This window comes from Thalassophryne amazonica, chromosome 11 (genome assembly GCF_902500255.1).
Source record: "Thalassophryne amazonica chromosome 11, fThaAma1.1, whole genome shotgun sequence".
Lineage (NCBI taxonomy): Eukaryota > Metazoa > Chordata > Actinopteri > Batrachoidiformes > Batrachoididae > Thalassophryne > Thalassophryne amazonica.
Window position 1 is genome coordinate 11,897,728 of NC_047113.1, and position 24,162 is coordinate 11,921,889.

Genomic DNA, 24,162 nt, shown 5'->3' on the forward strand with positions numbered 1-24,162 from the left:
TTAATAACATTTACATTTACTCTGATGGACTACCCAGCAGTGGGGAATAAGTTTCATTACACTATAAGTCTTTCAGAAAGCGCTGTAACTAGGTTTAAGGATATGATTCCTTCTTTATGTTCTCTAATGCCATATACCAACACAGTGCAGAGTAGCTACCTAAACTCTGTAAGGGAGATAGAGTATCTCGTCAATAGTTTTACATCCTCATTGAAGACAACTTTGGATGCTGTAGCTCCTCTAAAAAAGAGAGCTTTAAATCAGAAGTGCCTGACTCCGTGGTATAACTCACAAACTCGTAGCTTAAAGCAGATAACCCGTAAGTTGGAGAGGAAATGGCGTCTCACTAATTTAGAAGATCTTCACTTAGCCTGGAAAAAGAGTCTGTTGCTCTATAAAAAAAAGCCCTCCGTAAAGCTAGGACATCTTTCTACTCATCACTAATTGAAGAAAATAAGAACAACCCCAGGTTTCTTTTCAGCACTGCAGCCAGGCTGGCAAAGAGTCAGAGCTCTATTGAGCTGAGTATTCCTTTAACTTTAACTAGTAATGACTTCATGACTTTCTTTGCTAACAAAATTTTAACTATTAGAGAAAAAATTACTCATAACCATCCCAAAGACGTATCGTTATCTTTGGCTGTTTTCAGTGATGCCGGTATTTGGTTAGACTCTTTCTCTCCGATTGTTCTGTCTGAGTTATCTTCATTAGTTACTTCATCCAAACCATCAACATGTTTATTAGACCCCATTCCTACCAGGCTGCTCAAGGAAGCCCTACCATTATTTAATGCTTCAATCTTAAATATGATCAATCTATCTTTGTTAGTTGGCTATGTACCACAGGCTTTTAAGGTGGCAGTAATTAAACCATTACTTAAAAAGCCATCACTTGACCCAGCTATCTTAGCTAATTATAAGCCAATCTCCAACCTTCCTTTTCTCTCAAAAATTCTTGAAAGGGTAGTTGTAAAACAGCTAACTGATCATCTGCAGAGGAATGGTCTATTTGAAGAGTTTCAGTCAGGTTTTAGAATTCATCATAGTACAGAAACAGCATTAGTGAAGGTTACAAATGATCTTCTTATGGCCTCGGACAGTGGACTCATCTCTGTGCTTGTTCTGTTAGACCTCAGTGCTGCTTTTGATACTGTTGACCATAAAACTTTATTACAGAGATTAGAGCATGTCATAGGTATTAAAGGCACTGCGCTGCGGTGGTTTGAATCATATTTGTCTAATAGATTACAATTTGTTCATGTAAATGGGGAATCGTCTTCACAGACTAAAGTTAATTATGGAGTTCCACAAGGTTCTGTGCTAGGACCAATTTTATTCACTTTATACATGCTTCCCTTAGGCAGTATTATTAGATGGTATTGCTTAAATTTTCATTGTTACGCAGATGATACCCAGCTTTATCTATCCATGAAGCCAGAGGACACACACCAATTAGCTAAACTGCAGGATTGTCTTACAGACATAAAGACATGGATGACCTCTAATTTCCTGCTTTTAAACTCAGATAAAACTGAAGTTATTGTACTTGGCCCCACAAATCTTAGAAACATGGTGTCTAACCAGATCCTTACTCTGGATGGCATTACCCTGACCTCTAGTAATACTGTGAGAAATCTTGGAGTCATTTTTGATCAGGATATGTCATTCAAAGCGCATATTAAACAAATATGTAGGACTGCTTTTTTGCATTTACGCAATATCTCTAAAATTAGAAAGGTCTTGTCTCAGAGTGATGCTGAAAAACTAATTCATGCCTTCAGTTAATTCAAAATGCTGCAGCTAGAGTACTAACGGGGACTAGAAGGAGAGAGCATATCTCACCCATATTGGCCTCTCTTCATTGGCTTCCTGTTAATTCTAGAATAGAATTTAAAATTCTTCTTCTTACTTATAAGGTTTTGAATAATCAGGTCCCATCTTATCTTAGGGACCTCATAGTACCATATCACCCCAATAGAGTGCTTCGCTCTCAGACTGCAGGCTTACTTGTAGTTCCTAGGGTTTGTAAGAGTAGAATGGGAGGCAGAGCCTTCAGCTTTCAGGCTCCTCTCCTGTGGAACCAGCTCCCAATTCAGATCAGGGAGACAGACACCCTCTCTACTTTTAAGATTAGGCTTAAAACTTTCCTTTTTGCTAAAGCTTATAGTTAGGGCTGGATCAGGTGACCCTGAACCATCCCTTAGTTATGCTGCTATAGATGTAGAGTGCCTGGGGGTTCCCATGATGCACTGTTTCTTTCTCTTTTTGCTCTGTATGCACCACTCTGCATTTAATCATTAGTGATCGATCTCTGCTCCCTCCACAGCATGTCTTTTTCCTGGTTCTCTCCCTCAGCCCCAACCAGTCCCAGCAGAAGACTGCCCCTCCCTGAGCCTGGTTCTGCTGGAGGTTTCTTCCTGTTAAAAGGGAGTTTTTCCTTCCCACTGTAGCCAAGTGCTTGCTCACAGGGGGTCGTTTTGACCGTTGGGGTTTTACATAATTATTGTATGGCCTTGCCTTACAATATAAAGCGCCTTGGGGCAACTGTTTGTTGTGATTTGGCGCTATATAAAAAAATTGATTGATTGATTGATATCCGCAACATGAAAACAGGTTGGCTCGGCGGCCAAATTATGAAATTGATAAACAATGGAAACCATGGCTCGGCGGCCAAATTAAAAACCATCAGAACGGACACCAACATGATTCGTGGCAGTTGCAATATAATATTAACAATTAGGCCTATTTAGAAGAAAAAGTAATTAATGGTCTCACACTTACATTTGATGATTCTTTTTAATGCTACAGCAGGAGATGACGGGGTTTTTTGTTGAATCCCCTTTCACGTCATCATAGTCCAACGATTCGGTCAGTTCTCTTTCAAGGGAAAGCACGGAGAGTGCATTCAGTCTGTGAGTCAACATGGATGTTCTGGTGGACGTTTTTATCCATTTAACAGTAGAAAACAGCCGTTCGACAGTGCATGTTGTTATTGGCATTGTGATGAGGGCCCGCAGAAGACTATTTATTTGAGGAAAAATGTGGTCCCTCGTTTATCGCAGGAGTTATATTCAAAAATAACCCGCGATAAACGAAATCTGCGAAGTAGTCAGCGCTATTTTTTACAATTATTATAGATGGTTTAAGGCTGTAAAACCCCTCACTACACACTTTTCTCAAACAGGCATTAACATTTTCTCACTTTTCTCTCCTGTGTAAACACTCTCTTTTTTCTTCTGGGCGAGAAGATTATAAACAGACACACACAGAACACAATGCACGTGCTCTCCCTTCGCTCACTGCCTCCGGAGGTACGGATGCGGGACCCGTAAAGAATCCAAGTCCTCTCTTGGTGGTCACGGAGCTCTGCGTCTGCGATCAACATCCGGATCAAAACAGCAAGCGTAGTCTCTGGACCTGTTGTCAGATTTGGCGCAATTACGCACAGCAGACAGGAGGGCGGCGGTGTGATTGGCCCGTTGCGGCGTTTACTGAGCCCGCAGAAAGCGCATCGGAGGCAGTGAGAGCAATTGCGGTGATGCCGACCGGTGCCGCGAGCAGCCCGCCTGATAAGGACGCAGAACACAATGCGCCGTTTAAAAAAAAAAGCATGCAAAATTGCTCTAAAAAAATCCGCGAAACTGTGAGGCTGCGAAAGGTGAACCGCGTTATAGTGAGGCACCACTGTGAATTAATAAAAATCACAGAAGATGAACCAGATTTTTTTGACAAAATGTATTAATTGTCGCTCAGTGCTAATGCAATACCATATCATAGGAATACAATGAGGCAACAACAGGTGACTGTCGAGTGTTGACTCAGCTTTCTCATTGGATGGGGTGGGCCTGGCTGACAAGTGGGCGGGATCAGGGCCATCCAGGCCCACCCTTTGCTACGCATAAGATTTGAGCAGTTCTTTATGAATAACTTGTGTATGTGCCAGAAAAATATCCAAGAAAACAAAATGTGAGAAAAAATTGTACAGATAAGCAGCAACTTCCTCTTCTTCTTCTGGCTGATCCTGTTAGGAGTTTCCACAGCAAATCAATTGTTTCCATCTCATCTCCTCCTCTGTATCTTCCTCTGTCACACCAGCCACCTGCATGTCATCCATCACCACACCCATAAACCTCCTGTTTGGCCTCTCTCTTCTCCTCCTGCCTGGTGGCTCCATCCTCAGCATCTTTCTCCCTATATACCCTGTGTCCCTCCTCTGCACATGTCCAAACCATCTCTCTGACTTTGTCTCCAAACCGTCCCACCTGAGCTGTCCCTCTGATATGTTCATTCCTAATCCTGTCCATTCTCGTCACTCCCACTGTCTCTAATCCGTACAACATAGCTGGTCTCACTACTGTCTTGTAAACTTCCCCCTTCACTCTTGCAGATATTCTTCAACAACAAATCACCCCTGCCACCTTTTTCCACTAACTCCACTCTGCCTGCACTCTCTTCTTCACCTCTTTACCACACTCTCCATTACTTTGGACAGTTAGCCTCAAGTATTTAAACTCTTCCACTGGGCTCCCTCATTCACACACATGTACTCAGTCTTGCGCCTACTGACTTTCATTCCTCTGCTCTCCAGAGGATATATCCATCTTTCCAGGCTAGCATCAACCTGCTCTCTACTCTCATCATAGATCACAATGTCATCTGCAAACATCACAGTCCATGAAGACTCCTGTCTGATTTCATCAGTCAACCTGTCCATCACCACTGCAAACAAGAAAAGACTCAGAGCTGATCCCTGGTGTAATCCAAAGAGGTTAATATATGAGAACTGGAGGCCGCAGTGGCACTGAGCCATGTCCCGGCAAGGAGGCGTGGTCACCATTTTAATTCCAAGTAACAGTGATTTGCGCCCATAGATGCTCAATTAGTGTAGTCAAGAAACAGGTGGAATATGCTGGAAAACTGCGCATGTTGTCAAAGCCACAAATGGAGGAACAAGGGAGACAATATTTCCTTCCATAAGTAAGTGGTTTTGGTTATTCTTGTCACTTTGTCTGTGACGTGCCTGTGTCATCCGAGGACACAGACCATTAACTCTTTACTTATATCTAGCTAATATTTTCCCCTGCCAGACCGATGTCTAGTTAAAATACTTGTTGTTAGTGATTAAAATTGTTTGACAAGAAATGTGTGGTTTTTTTTTTAAATTTGCACCTTAAAATAACCACGCCACTGCTCGGAGATTATAATGACCCGCGCTGTGCCACTTACAGTCACAGGCTCAGACAGAGATGTGCACCCACACCACTGACTTCATGAATGAAACTCAGTCAATAAAGGATAATTGTGTCAAATTGTAATATATATAAATGTATTGTAATGGTTTTAGGAGCCACGCTGCGCTGAATACAGCAGCAGCTCAGCTTAACGGCGCAGCTGGAACAGATCAGATCTGTGTAACTTTCAACACTAATATTTGGGAATGTGTGTGTGTCAGAGTACGTTTAATACTTTCCTTACACAATTTAATGTTAATTAATTTCACTGGCTCGATATCCAGGTCAGAATGGCATTTTAACATGTATTTTGCGAGCATTTTTCTGTGTATGTTCAGTCGCAAATCCCCATTGAAAATACCTTAACATCTGGGCACTTCGTCAATATTTTGCCCGGTTAGGAGGCGTCATGTTCCTGTCCATGAAGGGACGTTCACATTTAGTGGGCAGCATTGGGAGTGCGGAATCTTGTACTTATTAACCTCTTTGGTGTAATCCTACCTCCACCTTGAATGATTTTGTCATGCCTACTGTGCATCTCACCGTTGTCCTGCGGCATGCCACAGGAACGCAGCTGTCCCATGCACTCTGTGTGCTCAACATATCGCCGTGCTATGCTTTGTTTCTGAGCACGGTAAATGGACTGCATTTATATAGTGCTTTTCCATCTGCATCAGACGCTCAAAGCGCTTTACAATTATGCCTGACATTCACCCCGATGTCAGGGTGCTGCCATACAAGGCGATCACTACACACCAGGAGCAATAGGGGATTAAAGGCCTAGTCAGGTTGGGATTTGAACCCATGATCTTCTGTACTCAAGCCCAACACCTTAACCACTAGACCATCACCTCCCCACGGTGCTGACAGTCCGTCATGTATGGAAGACGAATGTTCATCCTGCTGCCGTTATGTCTTGCTTAGAGTTCAGTGTGTGCGTGGGAGTGAGTGGATGAGCAAAATGGTGTATGAGTGGGTGAATGAGTGAGTGACAGCACTCGGGCTCATCCGTCCTCCAGTCTGGGCACTTTAGGGCCCCTTGACACATAGTACGAATGTGGTTGACTTGCGGATGAAGCAGGAATCGTAAGCAATGCGTGTAACATTGTAGCTGCTTCCAACGCTTCGTACACCTGTTGCTACAACTATTTGTGCACACCATCGGCTGAAAAACAGTGTGCACTGTGAGATCCCATCGAACCCTCTCACTGCAGGTGTTGGCCAAATTCCAGCTGACACACACAAACACCTAACACCACTTACTTGGCACTTGGAAAATGTGTGGCCATTCACACAATTAGCACGACAACAGTCACCAGACAATCACTGTTGAGCTGGATGTGAAATCTGTCTAAGTGTCCCCAAGAATATGGCTTTGCAAACAGACACAGTGACACGATATGTGCGCTGAACTGACAGGGGGTGTGTCCACCGACAGGAGTGGCTGTGGAGATCACGGCTGGAGAACACGTACCATGTTTGGACCGACATGAACTAACAACTGTCCACTGCAAAAATCACCTGCTGCCTGATTCCTGCACATTCTTGCTATGTGTGACTGGAGTTTTACTATTCAACTTCTTATAAAGCTCACTAAATACCTTTTCCTTAGCTTTTGCCTCTTTTCTTTTTGCCTTATGCCGCATCTCTTGTATTCCTGTCTACTTTCTTCATCTCTCCCCAGCTATCCCAATTTTTTTGCCAAGTGCGTTCTGCTTATGCTTTCCTGGACATCTTCATTCCACCACAAAGTCTCAGTGTCTTCCTTCTGCTGTCCAGGTGTCACACCTAGTACCTTCTGAGCTGTCTCTCTCACATCTGCAGTACTTTTCCAGTTGTGCAGAATTGCTTCCCCTCCATCCAGTTCCTCTCTCACCTGCTGACTGAATTTCACACAACAGTCTTCCTCCTTCAGCTTCCACCATCTGATCCTTTATTGAGCTCTCACTCTCTTCTTCACCTCTAAATTCAGACTACAGACCACCATTCTGTGCTGTCTACTTACTCTCCTTCCACCACTTTACAGTCTCCAATTTCTTTTACTTTGCATCTCCTACACAGAATGTAGTCCATCTGTGTGCACCTTCCTCGACTCTTATGTGTCACTCTGTGCTCCTCCTTTTTCTTAAAGTAGGTGTTCACAACAGCCATTTCCATCCTTTTTTGCAAAGTCAGCTGCCATCTGTCCTTCCACATTCCTGTCCTTTATACCATATCTATCCATTACTTCTTCATCAGCTCTGTTCCCTTCATCAGCATGCCAATTGAAATCTGCTCTTATCACCACTCTTCTCATCCTCATCTAACTCACTCCAGAAATCTTCTTTGTCTTTCATCTCACAACCTACACGTGGGGCATATGCACTAATGATATTCATCATCACCCCTTCAATTTCCAACTTCACACTCATCACCCTGTCAGACACTCGCTTAACCTCCAACACACTCTTAACATACTTTTCCTTTAAAATGACCCCAACACCATTTCTCTGCCTATCCACACCACAATACAACAACTTTAACCCACCATCTCAGCCACTCAGCCACATGGGGTGTGCAGCCAGTACATTCTGAGTGTCGTTCCCAAGCCCAGATAAATGAGGAGGGTTGCATCAGGAAGGGCATCCGGTGGAAAATGTGCCAAAAATTTAAAGATACAGATACACAATAACCACTGCATTAATTCACATTATGATTTGCACATGTGCAAATACGAGGTCTGTTAGAAAAGTATCCAACCTTTTTATTTTTTTCAAAAACCATATGGATTTGAATCACGTGTGATTGCATCAGACAAGCTTGAACCTTCGTGCGCATGCGTGAGTTTTTTCACGCCTGTCGGTTGCGTCATTTCCCTGTGAGCAGGCTTTGTGTGAGCACTGGTCCACCCTCTCGTCGTTTTTTTATTGCGAATAAATGTCTGAAAGATTTGGAGCTTTGCTGCATCAATGTTTTTCCAGAAACTGTGAGAGACCTCCAGGTGGACACCGTTCGGAAAATTTATATGGCTTTCAGGGACGATTTTATGGGGATTATACAGATTAAGGAGTGTTACTGCCGCTTTAAGGACGGCCCACAACTGCTGAGAGCGCGGCGCGCTCCCAGCACCGATCGACATGCTCAGACCCTGCTGAAACAACCAGATCATTTCCAATGTGAAGGCTTTGTTGATCTGGGACCTCGTCTGACTTTCACAAAAAGGCAGAAGTCGTGGACATTAGCACTTTTTCGGCACATTCCACTGTTACAGGAGTTTTTTTCATGGAAAGAAAAGCGGAGGGACGCGCCACGGAGCCGTTCATTAAGCGGGACAAAACCACCTCGGTGTTGGTCTCACAGGATGGCTTTCAGGTGGATTTCAGATGGATTCCGGTTGCTTTTCAGTCGTGTGATTATCCGATTGTGATTGTGCATGAGCTGGACATGCCCGAACATGTCCTGGAAGGCTTCATCACGGCGTTGCTTTGCGCCATGCGGCTCCACCGCGACGCGCGGAACTCCTCCGCACGTCTGTCTTAATGTGCTGATGTCCACGTCTTTTCACAATTCCTGTGCTAGTCAGACGACATACCGGATCAAGACAGCGTCCAGTTTACAAATGAATGGCACATTCCACTGTTACAGGAGGTCTCTCACAGTTTCTGGAAAAAAATTGATGCAGCAAAGCTCCAAATCATTCAGACATTTATTCGCAATAAAAAAACGATGAGAGGGTGGACCGGTGCTCACACAAAGCCTGCTCACAGGCGAATGACGCAACCGACAGGCGTGAAAAAACTCATGCATGCGCACGAAGGTTCAAGCTTGTCTGATGCAAGCACACATGATTCAAATCCATATAGTTTTTGAAAAAATAAAAAGGTCGGATACTTTTCTAACAGACCTCGTATTGTCCACGACTTCACCTTTATTTTATTTGGGTGTGTAAAAGCATTTTGCACCATATTTACTGCAGCAACTGTGCAATTTGTGCACCCGGAATGAATGGTAAATGGACTGCAGTTGTATAGCACTTTTCCATCTGCATCAGACGCTCAAAGTGCTTTACACATCAAATGCCTCACATTCACCCCAATGTCAGGCTGCTGCCATGTAAGGTGCCAACTACACACCGGGAGCAACTAGGGGATTAAGGACCTTGCCCAAGGGCCCTTAATGATTTTCCGGTCAGGCTGGGATTTGAACCAAGGATCCTCTGGTCTGAAGCTCAACACTTAACCATTAGACCATCACCTCCCCCAATGAAAACTATGAGAAGGTGCAACTGCTGTGTTTGTGGGAGACAAAAACAAACCAACAGCAAAAAAAAAAAAAAAACAAAAAAAAAAAGACTGCAAATTTACTGATACATGTGTGACTTTTTCTACCACTACAAATTCTACTGTCACCGCTATTCAGATGTTTTGCACCAAAAGAGACTATATTTTCCATGACTGGTTTCAAAGTATACAGCATTCACAACAAACAGCTAGGGACACTGCCGAAAACAAAGTACTCGTGAGTACTCGTGTTTCTATCAGTGGTGACGTAGCTTTTAGAGAAGTCCCAGCATGCGCTTAAATGAAATGTAGATGCTAACGTTAAGAACACAGCCACACACTAATTCCAACATTTACATAAGTGTGATGTCATGTTATCACAACTCATGTTTAAGTAATAACTGCTCATTTTGAACCATTTTGATAACTGAAAAATCTAAAAAATACATATGTGTGATCAGATAGCCTGAAAAACAGTGCAGAGGTCTGCATGCATGTTAAAACAGCGTGCTGCTCTGCACACATCAAGATCCAAAATCTGACAGACTCTCTCAAAGTAAAATAAAATAAACCCTACCAGCTTCGCTGACAAGAACAAAACACAAAAGGAAAAAAAACTGAAAAGGGCACTCACCCACTTGTAGAATAATTTCCAAGATTAAATATGTAAAGTCCACACCCTCATAGAGTACCCACGCATGGATCGTGTGTGTCACTGCCAGCCTGAGAACATATCCAGGTCCACTATCGGTCCTCACACACGGATCACCTGTTCTCCCATGATACTGGCATGTTAGTTAGAAAGTCCATTATCTCCTAAAAATAATGTCTTCTGACTTTTTCCAATGTAAGACATACATCTGCATTTTCAGGGAGTCTGTAAAAACAGCATTATGGAGACAGTCCTCGTCCATGTTCACAGGGGCAGCAAAACGGCATCCTGTGACACAAACAGCAGCGTCACCACATGTTAGGTTCCAAAATCTGACAGACTCTGAATAAGTTAAGAGTTTTGGGATGAAGTGTGTCGTCTCCTCTGTCAATCTGAGCATCACTTGCAAATGAAAGTCTAGACGCTTCGTTATTGGACATAACCGCATTCATTTCGCTCTGTCTGTCAGCCATCAGGATGTTTCTGCTTATTCTAAGATGTACGTCACACGCCGAGAAATGCAGAGAATTGCAGAGTAAGACGTTTTCTGGAAATGCACCTGTTAACCCGCTCAGCGAGAGGGATAATTACCAATAAAATATAATATGAATACTTTGATGTTGCGTTGCTAACTGGAACGTTAAATAATGTGTGAGATGTCCTTTAAGACAGTTATTGCAATAATTGCGGGGCCCTGGTGGCCACTAGAGATCACTGTTGCATGTGATTGTAAGTTAGGTACATTTTGAGGCAACCTACAACTGAGTCCAACGCAAGAAGCCCGGTCACAGCTTCTTGTTTCTATCAGAGGGTGTGACGTTACTGTCTCCCATTTTCCCTGGCCAATGCAGGGCCGTTAGACCCAGCAATGAACAACTGACGATGAAAATTTCACTATGAACCATAAACTGATCAAATGGCAGGAAATGCTACATAGGTACAGACACTGTGCTTCCAGTAATGGTTAAGAGTGGTCTGACAAGGCAAGAAACTAAAGTTTTTAAATTACCACCATTTTGGTGGCAGCACAAATTACAGTGTGGCAGACAGTGGCAATACATAGTGTTACCTCAATTTTGTAGTGGTTATTCAGAGCTGAAATGAATACTGGGGTCAGAATAGGTGCTCCAAAAAAAAAAAAAAAAAAAAAAAAAAAAAAAAAAAAAGGTGGTCCAAGGAGACAAGCGTAATTTTACCCCAAAGTGAGAACCAGAATTGCACCACACTGGTTGACCTGCATGAATACAAGTTCAGCTGTGCCGTTCCACCCGACCTTGGCATAAAAAGGTTTGACTAAAGCCAGGAAATTACTAAATGACTGCAGACAGAACTGACTGAAACCCAACTAAAATTTCTCTGTAACTGAATCTGACAGTGAACTCCTTTCACATTTCTCCTCAAAATGTATATACACTGTATTTTTTTGTGTAAACAGTTTTAGTTCCATTATTTTTTACTCTGGATATTTATTTCATTCTGTTATTAATTTAGAAATTTCATTCTCATCTCTAATGCCATACAGTAGATCATCTTTGTTTTCACTATATATATAGTGTTTATAAAATCATGTGTGCCAATAAGTACATATGTGTACCAAGGCGCGATTTAGAACTAGAAATTAGGGGGGACAAAGTGTGAGACCCACAGGGCCAAAGCCCATAGGCCAGGGGTCCCCAGAAGCCAACGGTTTCTAGATAAGCTCAGATGCACTCTGAGCATCCAGAACAGTAAATTTAATATTTTGAGAAGACCATAAAGTGGACACCATTTGACTTATGCAATTTGAAACTGTGGATATAAGTACTTTATTCTGAGAATAGCCAGCATTGATTTTATTAACATCCTGGTGTAAATAAGGTATCACCACATGTGTAGAACTCAAAAAGAATGATAGGTTGAGTTTTCATTAAAACAACTGCAATGTGGTAAAATGTATTCATAAATATGAAAGAACAGGCTCTTAATAATTATTAACTATATCGCATACTGTATTTTTTTCTCAAGATTTGTTTTTGCATAAGTTTGAAAAAACAACAGATCATAAGTTTAGGATAAATTACTTATCATGAATTTCATTTTCGAAGTGGCACTAATGACAACACTCATATACTGAACAGAATTTCGCTTGCATAGACTGATTTTGGAGATCAAGCAATAATTGCAGATGGGCTTTCTGAGGTCCCAGATAGCTTTTCTGATTTCCTTTTCTAACTTTCAGAATTTAGTAAATTAGCATATAGTCCATTGATATTTATGTGTAGACACTAGTCCCTAGAGGCAACTATTCTGGTTTCAAATCTGGGCAAATGCAGTCCCAGAAAATTCAGAATGTGACAAACAAGAAACGTTGTAAACAAGTCAATGCTGCTAAAAATACAAACTTGCAGAAACAAAGATACTATTCTGACATGGTTTTGCACATAAGACTGACATGGTTTGCACATAAGACTGGCACAGCATGTTTCAAGTACACACATATATGTCAGAAGGTGGAGGGGACATACCATATTCTGTCCCCCCGGTTGAAAAGGTGGGGTGGACATGTCCCCCCTATCCCCCACCAAATTGCACCCATGATGTGTACCAGTCAAAATAAAAATTGCTCATCATATGCTAAGCCATATCACAGAAGAGATTATTTAATATAGTCAAAAACAGTTTTTAACAGGTGCAAGTTACACTCTGGAAAATACACGTGTTTTGTCCAAGGACACAGACAGGGAGCATGAGCAACATCTGAACCCAGGTCTTCATATTGGTAGGTCAGCTCATTATCCACTCAGCTACCTGATCTACATTTGTAGAATTCACAAGAAAAAAAAAAAAAATTAAAGCACTGGCCAGGTGACATGGATAAGCCCATAAGGAGAATGAGACCATAAGAAGATTGGATGAATCTATGTGATTCATCCAACAGGAACAAAATAACAAAATAAGGTCTTCCACAGATTCTGTGTTGTGAAAGACTGAATAAAAATGAAAGTGTTTCCAGTTGCTGAGAAGCCTCATTTTTCAGCATCTGACGGTTTATTTCTGTCACGAAGAAATTCAGACTAAGGCCGGCCCACCCAGAGCTAATTTTTGACCTGGATTGGTGTTGAGTCCAAATACCAGGTAATCAGAATGAGAATCAGAATAGCCTTTATTTGCCAAGCATCTACAAGAATACAGGGAATCTGACTTAGGTTTGAACTGTACTCTCTCTGTACGAGCAAGTATAAACAGACACCAAACACTAAATAGTTCACAATAAAAATGTGAGAATAAAATGAGCAAATAAATGTGCAATAAAAAATGTCTGCAAAGGAGAACTACAGACTGAAGTTGTACACAAGGTTTATCAATTAGTGAGTGTTTTGGCAGGTTAAATTGTTCATCAGTGTGATGGCCTGTGGAAAGAAACTGTTCCTGTGTCTGGTTGTTTTGGCGTACAGAGCTCTGTAACATCAATCAGACGGGAGGAGTTTAAACAGTGTGTGTCCAGGGTGTGAGGGGTCTGCAGAGATGTTACAGCTCACTTCCTGGTCCTGGACCGTATAAGTCCTGGATGGAGGGCATGCTGGCTCCAATGATTTTTTTTCTGCAGACCTGACAGTTCGTTCAAGTTTGTGCCTGTCATGTTTGGAGGCAGAGGGAAACCAAACAGAGATGGAGATGCACAGGACAGACTGGATGATGGATGTGTAAAAGATAATGAGCAGTTCCTGGGGCAGATTGAACTTCCTGAGCTGTCTGATGAAGTACATCCTCTGGTGTGCCTTTTTCCTGATGAAATCTATGTGGGAGGTCCACTTCAAATCCCGGGAGATGGTGGATCCCAGGAACCCGAACCTGTCCACAGCAGACACAGGATGGGGGGGTTGATGGTGGGTTTCTTCGAAAGTCCACTATCATCACCACAGTCTTGAGCGGATTTAGCTCCAGGTTGTTCTGACCACACCAGAGGACCAACTGTTCCATCTCCTGTCTGTATGCGGCCTCATCCCCATCCTGGAGGAGACCAGTGATGGTGGTATCGTCCGCAAACTGCAGACAAACTGTGCACTCTGATTTCTCTGTGCAGAGAACCTGCAGGCTGCCTTCTCACCGCCCTGCTGCAACTTGAAGTGGGCCCGATGTGAAAGTGACTTTTGGTTGTGCAAGTAACGTTTTTTTTGGTGCAAGTAATTGTTTTGTTACTAGCACCAGTGCAAGTAGGTTAAAAAATGTATTTCGACCCCTGTTCTTCTTTCTGTCCTTGGTTCACTCGCCTCCTACTGTCGTTCATCTGCTAAGACCCTTGGTGTTTTTATAGACAGCTCTTTTAAATTCGAGAAGCAGATCAACACAGTGGTCAAAACAAGCTTCTTCCAGCTTAGACTTTTAAGTAAAATCAAGCATTACTTGCCCCCAAATCAGCTGGCACAGGTTGTGCATGCCTTGATCACGTCTCGTTTAGACTACTGCAATTCTTTGTATGTTGGTCTTAATTAGTCGTCTCTGCATCGTCTCCAGATGGTGCAAAATGCAGCTGCGCGTCTGCTCACTGGAGCCAAACGGCACCAACACATTTCTCCTGTTTTATTTTCATTGCACTGGTTGCCTGTTGCTTTTAGAATTGATTTTAAGATTTTGTTGCTTGTTTTTAAATCAATTCACGGTCAAGCCCCATTTTATTTATCTGATATGCTGTCATTGCACACTCCAGGAAGAACTCTGCGCTCCGCAGACCAGAGTTTATTGGTCTGTCCCAGACCTAAGCTGAGGTCCAGGGGAGACAGAGCCTTTGCTGTTGCGGGGCCTAAGCTCTGGAACTCTCTGCCATTGAATGTCCGACTGGCTCCTTCAATTGACTCTTTTAAGACTTTTTTAAAGACATATCTTTTTGCACTGGCTTTTAATACAAGATGAGCTGAACACTGCCACATTTTTGTCTGTTTTGTTGATTTATTTTGTTTTTGTATTTAACTTGATATAATTTTAATTCCTTTTATTGTACAGCACTTTGGGGCAGCGTTGACTGTTTGTAAATGTGCTTTATAAATAAACCTGACCTTGACCTTGACCCCTGCATATGCAACAAATTCTCAGCCTATGCATAAACCTCTGTGGTGCTTTTGCCAGAGCAGTGAGTGGAGCTGTGTGCCTTGGTAGGAAGCCGTGCTGTGTGCCTACTGCGCGGTGCCATGCTTGTCAAGCTGCCTTGAATCGCACAGAGCCACGCTAATCTCTCCTGCATCACAACTACCACATACCACTGTGTATGATCACTGCCTGCTGAAGAAAATGAAATCGCTCTGCCCCAAAACACAAAGCAATGTGCATTATATTTTAATTTCAGCCTGTTATTTTTACTTGGCACCAAAGCGGCTGTGCAGACAAATCCACATTCAAGAAGAAATGATTTATTTCAAGTTGCAGTAACAAAAGAAAAATCAATGTTATCTATAAAATTAAAGTAAAAGATGCACATCACCCACTAGCTTCACAAATTACAAATTGTTCACTTTTGTGGATCACGATGGGTCGCATCCTCACAAATTTTCTGAACACTTTCAAAACCTTTACTATGAGGTAGACATGTCTGCACTACCACAATTACCACAGATTACTCACTATTGGGTGCCCAACTGGATATTCAATAGTTTGTTTTTAGTCACTATAGTAACCAACTGGGTGCCAGAAATCAGCAGTGGGACACTGTGCCTCACACATAACCACAGAGTTTCACTCTGCCGACACTCTGCTCTAAGCAGAGACACTTTGGTCATTTGACATTATCCAGCCTATAAGACTGACTATGAGTTAAAGATAGTCTCAAAACAAGATGCACAGTCTTGGTGAGAGCTTGTGCTTTCAGGAAGTGGTCAAATGTAGTTGCTTCCTTCACTGATCTATTAATAGAAACATGAGGAAAAGTTGATCATGGCACGGAGACGGACGGTAGGGTTCAGAGCATCAAAGCATGAATTGCGGTCAGCACGCAAAGCTGCAAAAAATATTTCCTCTTCTGCCTCTATGAAAAACTTACCATGCATGCGGTACGATCACTGTGAAATAACTTACTGCATATTCAGGTGAGACAAGCTTTAAATGGGGAGGTGGGTGAAATCCTCAGTATTTTGCAACATCAGAATGCACCATACGGACTGCACACATCCATGTCCATGCAGTAGTGCCAGAAATGCTGTCTGTCTAGTTATGCGTCTGTCTGAAATTCTGTACTCCCTATACCTTTTAACAGATTAGAGACAAGTTTACCAAATTTGCAGCAGTGATGCATCCCTTGAAGGTCTACTCCAAGTTTGACAACAAGTGACCTTGATCAAATATTGAAGGCCACAGAGCCAAAACTAGTGTCTGTGAGTTATGAAGACTGTGTTCAATAATTTTCCAAGGATTTCAGACAAGTTAATCAAATTTGCAGCAAACATGCATCCCTTTAAGGTCTCGGCCAACTTCAATCACGACTGACCTTGGCCTAATTTTGAAGCTCATGTAGCCAAAAATATCTTTAACACTGTACTCCCAATAACTTTTCAAAGAAGTAACACAGGTTTACCAAATTGGGAGCAAAGATACATCTCTTGAAGGCCTACGTCAAGACACAAGGCCTTCAGGCCAACAGTTTTCCTTCTGTTTTCATTCTCACAATGATAATGAACAAATGTTTTGACTGCTGTACCACCAACAAAATGAAACTACCGTATTTGCATCTGAGAACCCAGGGCTGAAGATCAGCCCACCCCGTTTTGAAGAGAGTTGGTTAAACACCCACCCAAAATGTATTATTTGTTTAAGTAAATTTTCCTCAATGCCCACCCACACAAAAGCAAAAAACAAAACAAAACAAAACTGAGTTTTCACAATGTTTCTCATCTCTTCTGCATCTGACTTGTGATGACATCATCCATTTGACCAGTGCTCTTATTGTGAAAGACTCTTGTGCAAGAAACAGGAAGTGTTCTGTGACAATGTGGTTAGCTTTGTACAAGCCCCAGTCACACAGTGAAGGAGTTTTCAGTTTGTGTTTGTTAGACAAAAGTCTTTTTCCTTGCCAGATGATGTCCAGAATGTTTGTCAGAAAGTTTTGTGCTTGTTCAAAACTTTGAGAGGAATCCCTGCTACCTGGATGTTTGTTTGTTTGAGTGTGAGGGAGTAGGACACAGTGAACACACGCAGTGCTTCTTGGATGTGAACATGGACAAAAATGACTTCACGTGTTGACAGCGACAGTCGGGATGTACCACTGTTTTCACAGAGAGGCTGACTGGAAATTTATGGATGTTTTATCTTAAGGAGCACAAATTATGGACAGCAACAAATGGATTATTTAACGGCACAGTAACCTGGATTTAAACAGGTAGGAACTTTTGAAGCTTCCATGAGTGCCAGGGTTTTCTGCTTTAATATAAAGGCTGTGCAAAATGTTTCAGTGAACTAAATTATTGTCCACGTGGTTAATATTGAAAATTATATAACGGCTGAGTGGATCCTTGTCATGTGATTGATGCTTTGTATGTCACGTGACATGGATTATTTGTCCCATTTGTGTTGCGATGCATTTGGCGTGCAAATGTGGTTTAATTTACTGTGCAAATTTGGTTTTTGTACCATTGCATGCTGTGAACCTTGCTCACGCACATACTAGTGGGGGCTGCTTTTAGCTAAACATGGCGGAGTTTGTTTTGCTGACGGATGACGATTTGAACAAGTTAATTGACGGTGCTAATTCTTCCAACACACACACACAAAACAAATCCACAACACCATAAGCTGTCTGGAGGCATGAAGAGCTGTTAGGATGAGAAGCTGGACTAATTTCTGACGTGATTTTTCACTGGACTGAGGAAGTACACGAAGTCTTTTGTTTTTTTTTGGTGGGGGGGGGGGGGTTGGAAGTATCACAGACTAACTGTTTTTCCAAGTTGACTGAGAACAATTTTGGACTCCTATTTAAAGTTTGTGTTGGACTGTTGATGTCAAAACACAAGTGATGCACACCCACTCCCTTTTTTGTTGTTTATAAATTAATATAATGTCAAATGACAAGGATCTATTTTAGCCATTATATAAAACAGATAATGAATGTTTCTACATTCTTTCTATAGAACAAATATTTAATTCGGTGAAAGCTGGAGCATATCATTCAACTCTGCTTTGCCTTGTTGAATGGAACATTCCAGCTTTCACCTCATTAAATATTTGTACCATTGAACTCATAAACATTCATTATTTGTATACTGGCCATGCATGTCACATCACTTTTTTCCTGTCAAGATAAGAAAGCAGTTTAAGAGCCAAAGAAATGACAATAGGATAGGCCAAAAACAGACAAAGAGATGAATTACTCTTTATCTGTGAAAAAATCAGACATTTTATTGAAATGGGCGGTCCGACAAGCATTATATTTAGCTGAGTTTGTGCAGACGCCAATCCTCCATTCAGGCAGAGTTTTGGGAGGAACGCTCATTGCATGAATATGTTACATTGTTCCACTGTGAACTTGAAGGTGGCATAAGTCCGTGCGTATATGACTGTGTTGAAACAGCGCGTCTACCACACGATCTGTGTCTAAATCCAATCAACACACACGGACACATGCATGTGTCATGGAAATCATGTTTTTTTGTAACAGCCCCAAACATGTGGAAATGCTCTGAATACAATGACAACACTTCTCCTGTGTCATTGGGACATTGTCTGTGTGACAGGAAGACAGATCAATTGCCCAGACATATCCAATGTTCCCAACACACCGGGAAAGGTTTTGGGTCAGGAAATGTGTCTTAATTACTGTCATACTGACAACTGTAGTAAGTGGGTTCTCCTCTTTATGTTTTTCATTTTTAAATAAAACTTGCATTTTTAATAGTGGATGTTCTCCCAGTATAACTTCAGTTTTCAATATAATCAAACTGACAACCAAATGAAAAATAAAGCTGAAAATATAAATACAAGTAATTTAAACAGTTAATAAGTACCCCCTGTCTTTAAGGCATCCCTTCAGGGCCATGCCTCCAAACCACATAAACACAACCTGCCAGAGAGCTGGAGAATGAGAAAGCACCAAAGGAAGAAAAAGCAATTAATGTGGAAAAGCAAACCATTTGTTTCCGAATGTTTCACAGCATTTCTGAATACAGCCACCTCTGGAAGCTGTGTGTTTTTGTTTTTTAATCAATTTCGTTGATTGCGTCATTGGAGTTTTCTGCTTCTGCTCCTCTCTGATCTACAGCTGAACGTGTACAGATACACTGAATTCATCACAACAGGTAAAACGAGAGTGTTTTTCAAAATGGAATGTGACACCACAAAATATACACCAGACCACAGTATGAAACAAGACATTTTTCTATCATATGATACATATTGTCATATTGCACAGCCCTGGTTACTTCCTCTAAAAAGAGGGTGGAAGGTTTGCTGAAGGACTTGTAACTGAGTCTCATTCTCTGTTGTTTGACAGAGATCAGAATAGTTGCTCATTATCCATGAATATTTTTGAATTATTAATATGTTGTTGAAACAGCACAACTGTTTTACCTCAGTAACTGACTATAAAACTGGTAAATAGCTTTACTCTGATAATTTATGGACCATTACTTTCAAATGTTGAAATGAATATGATGTTTTCCATGCTTCTGATCGTGTGTGTGTGTGTGTGTGTGTGTGTGTAACAAGGTATGTGCACGTGTTTGGGTACTTGTGTACTGACTCCAGGGACAGTTTCTCCTCCTCTTCATTAAGGTTGGGGAGCCTGTGGAGTCCTAACGTCATTCTCAGAGCATCCACATGCTCTTTTAGGGGTTTGTATTCATCATGTAGACGGCGAGTTGTTTCTAGTAGCTTGTTCAGGTCGTTCTCTGACTGCTTGATGGTGCTCTCCATCTGAGCAAACAGGGTTAGACATCTCAGTTTTACAGTATCAGTTTCCTTGCTGTTTAAAAAGGCAAACGTGTTGGTGTATGTAAATTTGTGGCCCACTGAAAATTTGACACACTGAAGCAAAAGTAAAATCAATCTATTTTGTAACTCTTATTTTAAAATAAATTTATATAGTCACAAAGTATGTGTGTACACAAAGTACACACATACTGCTGCAGCACAAAATATTTGAATATTGTGAAAATGTTCAATAAATTTCGTCAGGTATTTTAAAATGTGAAAATTTGATGTACATATTATTGACTCATTACAAAAAACCAACCATTTTCTATACCAGCTTACTCCGATTAAGGGCCAGGGGGTAAAATGTTTCAAGAATTTTTAATTTTTGTCCATTACGACTTACAGCTCCAAAAAAAGTAACTCAAAATGTTACAATATTTCATAAAATCGGATAAAAAATAATAATAATAAAAAAGATTTATCAAATAGACACGTAAAACTTCGGAAAAGCATGTTTATGCACTCAATACTTGGCTGGGGTTCCTTTGGCATTAATTTCTGCATCAGTGTGGTGCAACATGGAAGTGATGTGCCTGATCAGCCCAGTCTCACGTTTTTTTTTTCATCCTCCCGTCACGAAATGATCAAAATTTTCATTATGGGTTTTTTTAAACTCACTACTACTAACCCTACTCCTACCCCCAACCCTAACTTTAACCATAACCTACCTAACCCTACTCCTTCCCCTAACCCTAACCATAACCACCCGACCCCCCCCCGCCCGCCCGCACTTTTATTTTTGTGCAGCCATCACGGAATGAATTACAATGAATTTGTGCTGCCATGATGAAAATTTTGCACTTTTAATGACAATATGAGGAACCAATAGATTAATGTATATTTTGTGTTGCTGAATCACGACAATCCGTGAGACTGGGTTGGCCTGATGTACTGCTGATGTGTTAGGGAAGCCCAAGTTGCTTTGACAGCAGCCTTCACCTTGCCTGTATTGTTGGGTCTGGTGACTCTCATCTTCCTCTTGACAACAGTCCATAAAGAATCTATGAGGTACTGTCAATGTGGCCAATCAAGTCTAGTTATACCCAGCCTAGTCTCATGCTTTTTTTTTTTTTTTTTTAGCTCCTATCACGAAATGAGTCACATTTTCATGACAATGTTTTTTTTTGTTTGTGTTTTTTTTATTTCTAACCCTCTCCCTTCCCCTAACCCTAACCCCCACAGACCTCCCCACATCGACACACATTTCGTGATACCGTCACTAAAATAAATTTGTGCACCCATTATGAATTTGTGGTGCTTTTTGTGACAGTTTCAGGAATGTTTCTGTGACGGCTCTCAGTTGTCCAGGTGGTTTCCATAGTAGAGAAGCTTGAATCTTCGACTGGACTCCCTAAAAAGCCTTCAGTTGGTTCAGAATGCTGCAGCTAGAGTACTGACGGGGACTAGCTGTTGTGAAAGTGTTGGAACACGGACCCACAACAGGGGGCGCAATGAACGGACAATGGAGAAAGTAAATAACAAGTTTTACTGTCGTGAAAGTGCACAACCAATACAACAATTGACAATTTGGGTTTACACCGAATTCCACTGGTGTCGTGTGGGCAGGCTCGAAGGTAGGAGACGTCCGTCCAAGTCGAGCCGGAACCACCCAGATTTCCCCTGCCACCGAACCCTGGAAATACTGGAACCGCCAAGTCCCGAATTCCCAGGTGGCCACTGCCTCCGCTCGTCGGATCCGGTACTGCTGGCAAGAGAACAAACACACAGGTGTGGATGCGGCTGCACCCAGTACACAGAGAGGGAAGAAGCTGACTCCACCTCACGTCAATACTGCAGAAAGGTGAGTACTTATCTTTTAGTAGTCAGCTGTTCTGCAAAACTCAGAGAGACAATATAATGTAGCAGAGAATCGTTACCTCTAACGTAAGGCGGCAGCGCCCTCTGGTGCCTGGAGCCCGCACTCCAGGCAGGGCGCCCTCTGGTGGTGGTGGGCCAGCAGTACCTCCTCTTCAGCGGCCCACACAACAGGACCCCCCCCTCAACGGGCGCCTCCTGGCGCACGACCGGGCTTGTCCGGATGGCGACGGTAGAAGTCGGCCAGGAGGGCCGGGTCCAGGATGAAGCCCCTCTTCACCCAGGAGCGCTCCTCGGGTCCGTACCCCTCCCAGTCCACCAGATACTGAAAACCCCGGCCCATCCGATGGACATCAAGGAGCCGGCGGACAGTCCAAGCCGGTGCTCCGTCGATGATCCGGGCAGGAGGCGGCGCCGGACCCGGGGTGCAGAGGGGTGAGGTGTGAAGAGGCTTGATCCGGGAAACATGAAAAACTGGATGGATCCGCAGTGAGGCCGGAAGCTGGAGCCTCACTGCGGCGGGGTTGATGACCTTGAGGATCTTATAAGGTCCGATGTACCGTTCTTGGAGTTTCGGTGAGTCAACCTGTAGAGGAATGTCCTTGGTGGACAACCAGACCTCCTGCCCAGGACGATACTTGGGGGCCGGGGCTCGCCGCCGGTCTGCATGTTTCTTCGCCCTCGTCCGGGCCTGCAACAAGGCAGAGCGAGCGGCCCGCCACACCCGACGGCACTTCCGTAGGTGGGCCTGGACCGAGGGCACACCGACCTCTCCCTCAACCACCGGAAACAAGGGGGGCTGATACCCCAAGCACACCTCAAACGGGGAGAGGCCGGTGGCTGATGACACTTGGCTGTTGTGGGCGTACTCGATCCAGGCCAGGTGGGTACTCCAGGCCGTCGGGTGCGCGGCTGTCACACAGCGAAGTGTCTGCTCCAGTTCCTGATTCGCCCGCTCTGCCTGCCCGTTGGTCTGGGGGTGGTACCCAGACGAGAGGCTGACCGTGGCCCCCAGTTCCCGGCAGAAGCTCCTCCAGACATGTGAGGTGAACTGGGGACCGCGATCGGAGACGATGTCTGATGGTATGCCATGCAGACGGACGACGTGGTGGACCAGGAGGTCCGCTGTCTCCTGGGCCGTTGGGAGCTTCGGGAGGGCCACGAAGTGGGCCGCCTTGGAGAAACGGTCCACTATCGTGAAGACGACGGTGTTTCCCTGGGACGGCGGGAGACCCGTGACGAAGTCCAGACCGATGTGGGACCAGGGGCGATGAGGCACGGGCAGTGGCTGTAGCTGCCCTGAGGTCTTTCTGTGGTCGGCCTTGCCCCTGGCGCAGGTGGTACAGGCCTGGACGTAGTCCCGGACGTCGGCCTCCAGGGATGCCCACCAGAAGCGTTGCCGGACGACTGTCACGGTCCTTCGCACCCCTGGGTGACAGGAGAGCTTAGAACCGTGACAGAAGTCCAGGACTGCAGCCCTAGCCTCTGGTGGGACGTATAGTCTGTTCTTTGGTCCGTTTCCGGGGTCCGGGACACGGGTCAGGGCCTCCCGGACGGTCTTCTCCACGTCCCAGGTGAGGGCGGCCACGATAGCGGACTCCGGGATGATGGGATCCGACGGTTCCGTTTTGACTTCGTCTTCGTGCACCCGGGACAATGCATCCGACCTCTGATTCTTGGTCCCGGGACGGTAGGTAATCCGGAAGTCAAAACGGCCAAAGAACAGTGACCAGCGGGCTTGCCTGGGGTTCAGCCGCTTGGCGGTCCTGATATACTCCAGGTTCCGATGGTCAGTGAAAACCGTGAATGGCACGGCTGTTCCCTCCAACAGATGTCTCCACTCTTCGAGGGCCTCTTTCACAGCAAGGAGTTCCCGATTGCCGACGTCATAGTTCCGTTCAGCGGGGGTCAACCTGCGAGAAAAATAGGCACACGGGTGAAGGACCTTATCGGTCTTCCCGCTCTGGGAGAGCACCGCTCCTATCCCTGAGTCCGAGGCATCCACTTCAACCACTAACTGGCGGCTAGGATCGGGCTGCACCAGAACTGGTGCAGACGAGAAGCGCCGTTTCAACTCCTTGAACGCGGCTTTGCACCGATCCGACCAGGTGAAGGGGACTTTTGGTGAGGTCAGGGCTGTCAGGGGGCTAACTACCTGACTATAGCCCTTAATGAACCTCCTATAGAAATTAGCAAAACCGAGGAACTGTTGCAGCTTCCTACGGCTTGTAGGTTGGGGCCAATCTCTCACCGCCGCAACCTTGGCCGGATCAGGG

At 43.7% G+C, this 24,162-nt stretch overlaps 1 protein-coding gene across 1 annotated transcript in view; it reads right to left on the reverse strand.

Moving 5' to 3' along the window:
• The window catches only part of zc4h2 (zinc finger, C4H2 domain containing), a 60,916-nt gene that overhangs the window by 26,648 nt on the left and 10,106 nt on the right, over positions 1-24,162 (reverse strand). Inside the window, exon 3 of the mRNA XM_034181365.1 lies at positions 19,839-20,011. Coding sequence (XP_034037256.1) covers positions 19,839-20,011 — 173 coding nt within the window. The remainder of the gene's footprint in view (positions 1-19,838; positions 20,012-24,162) is intronic.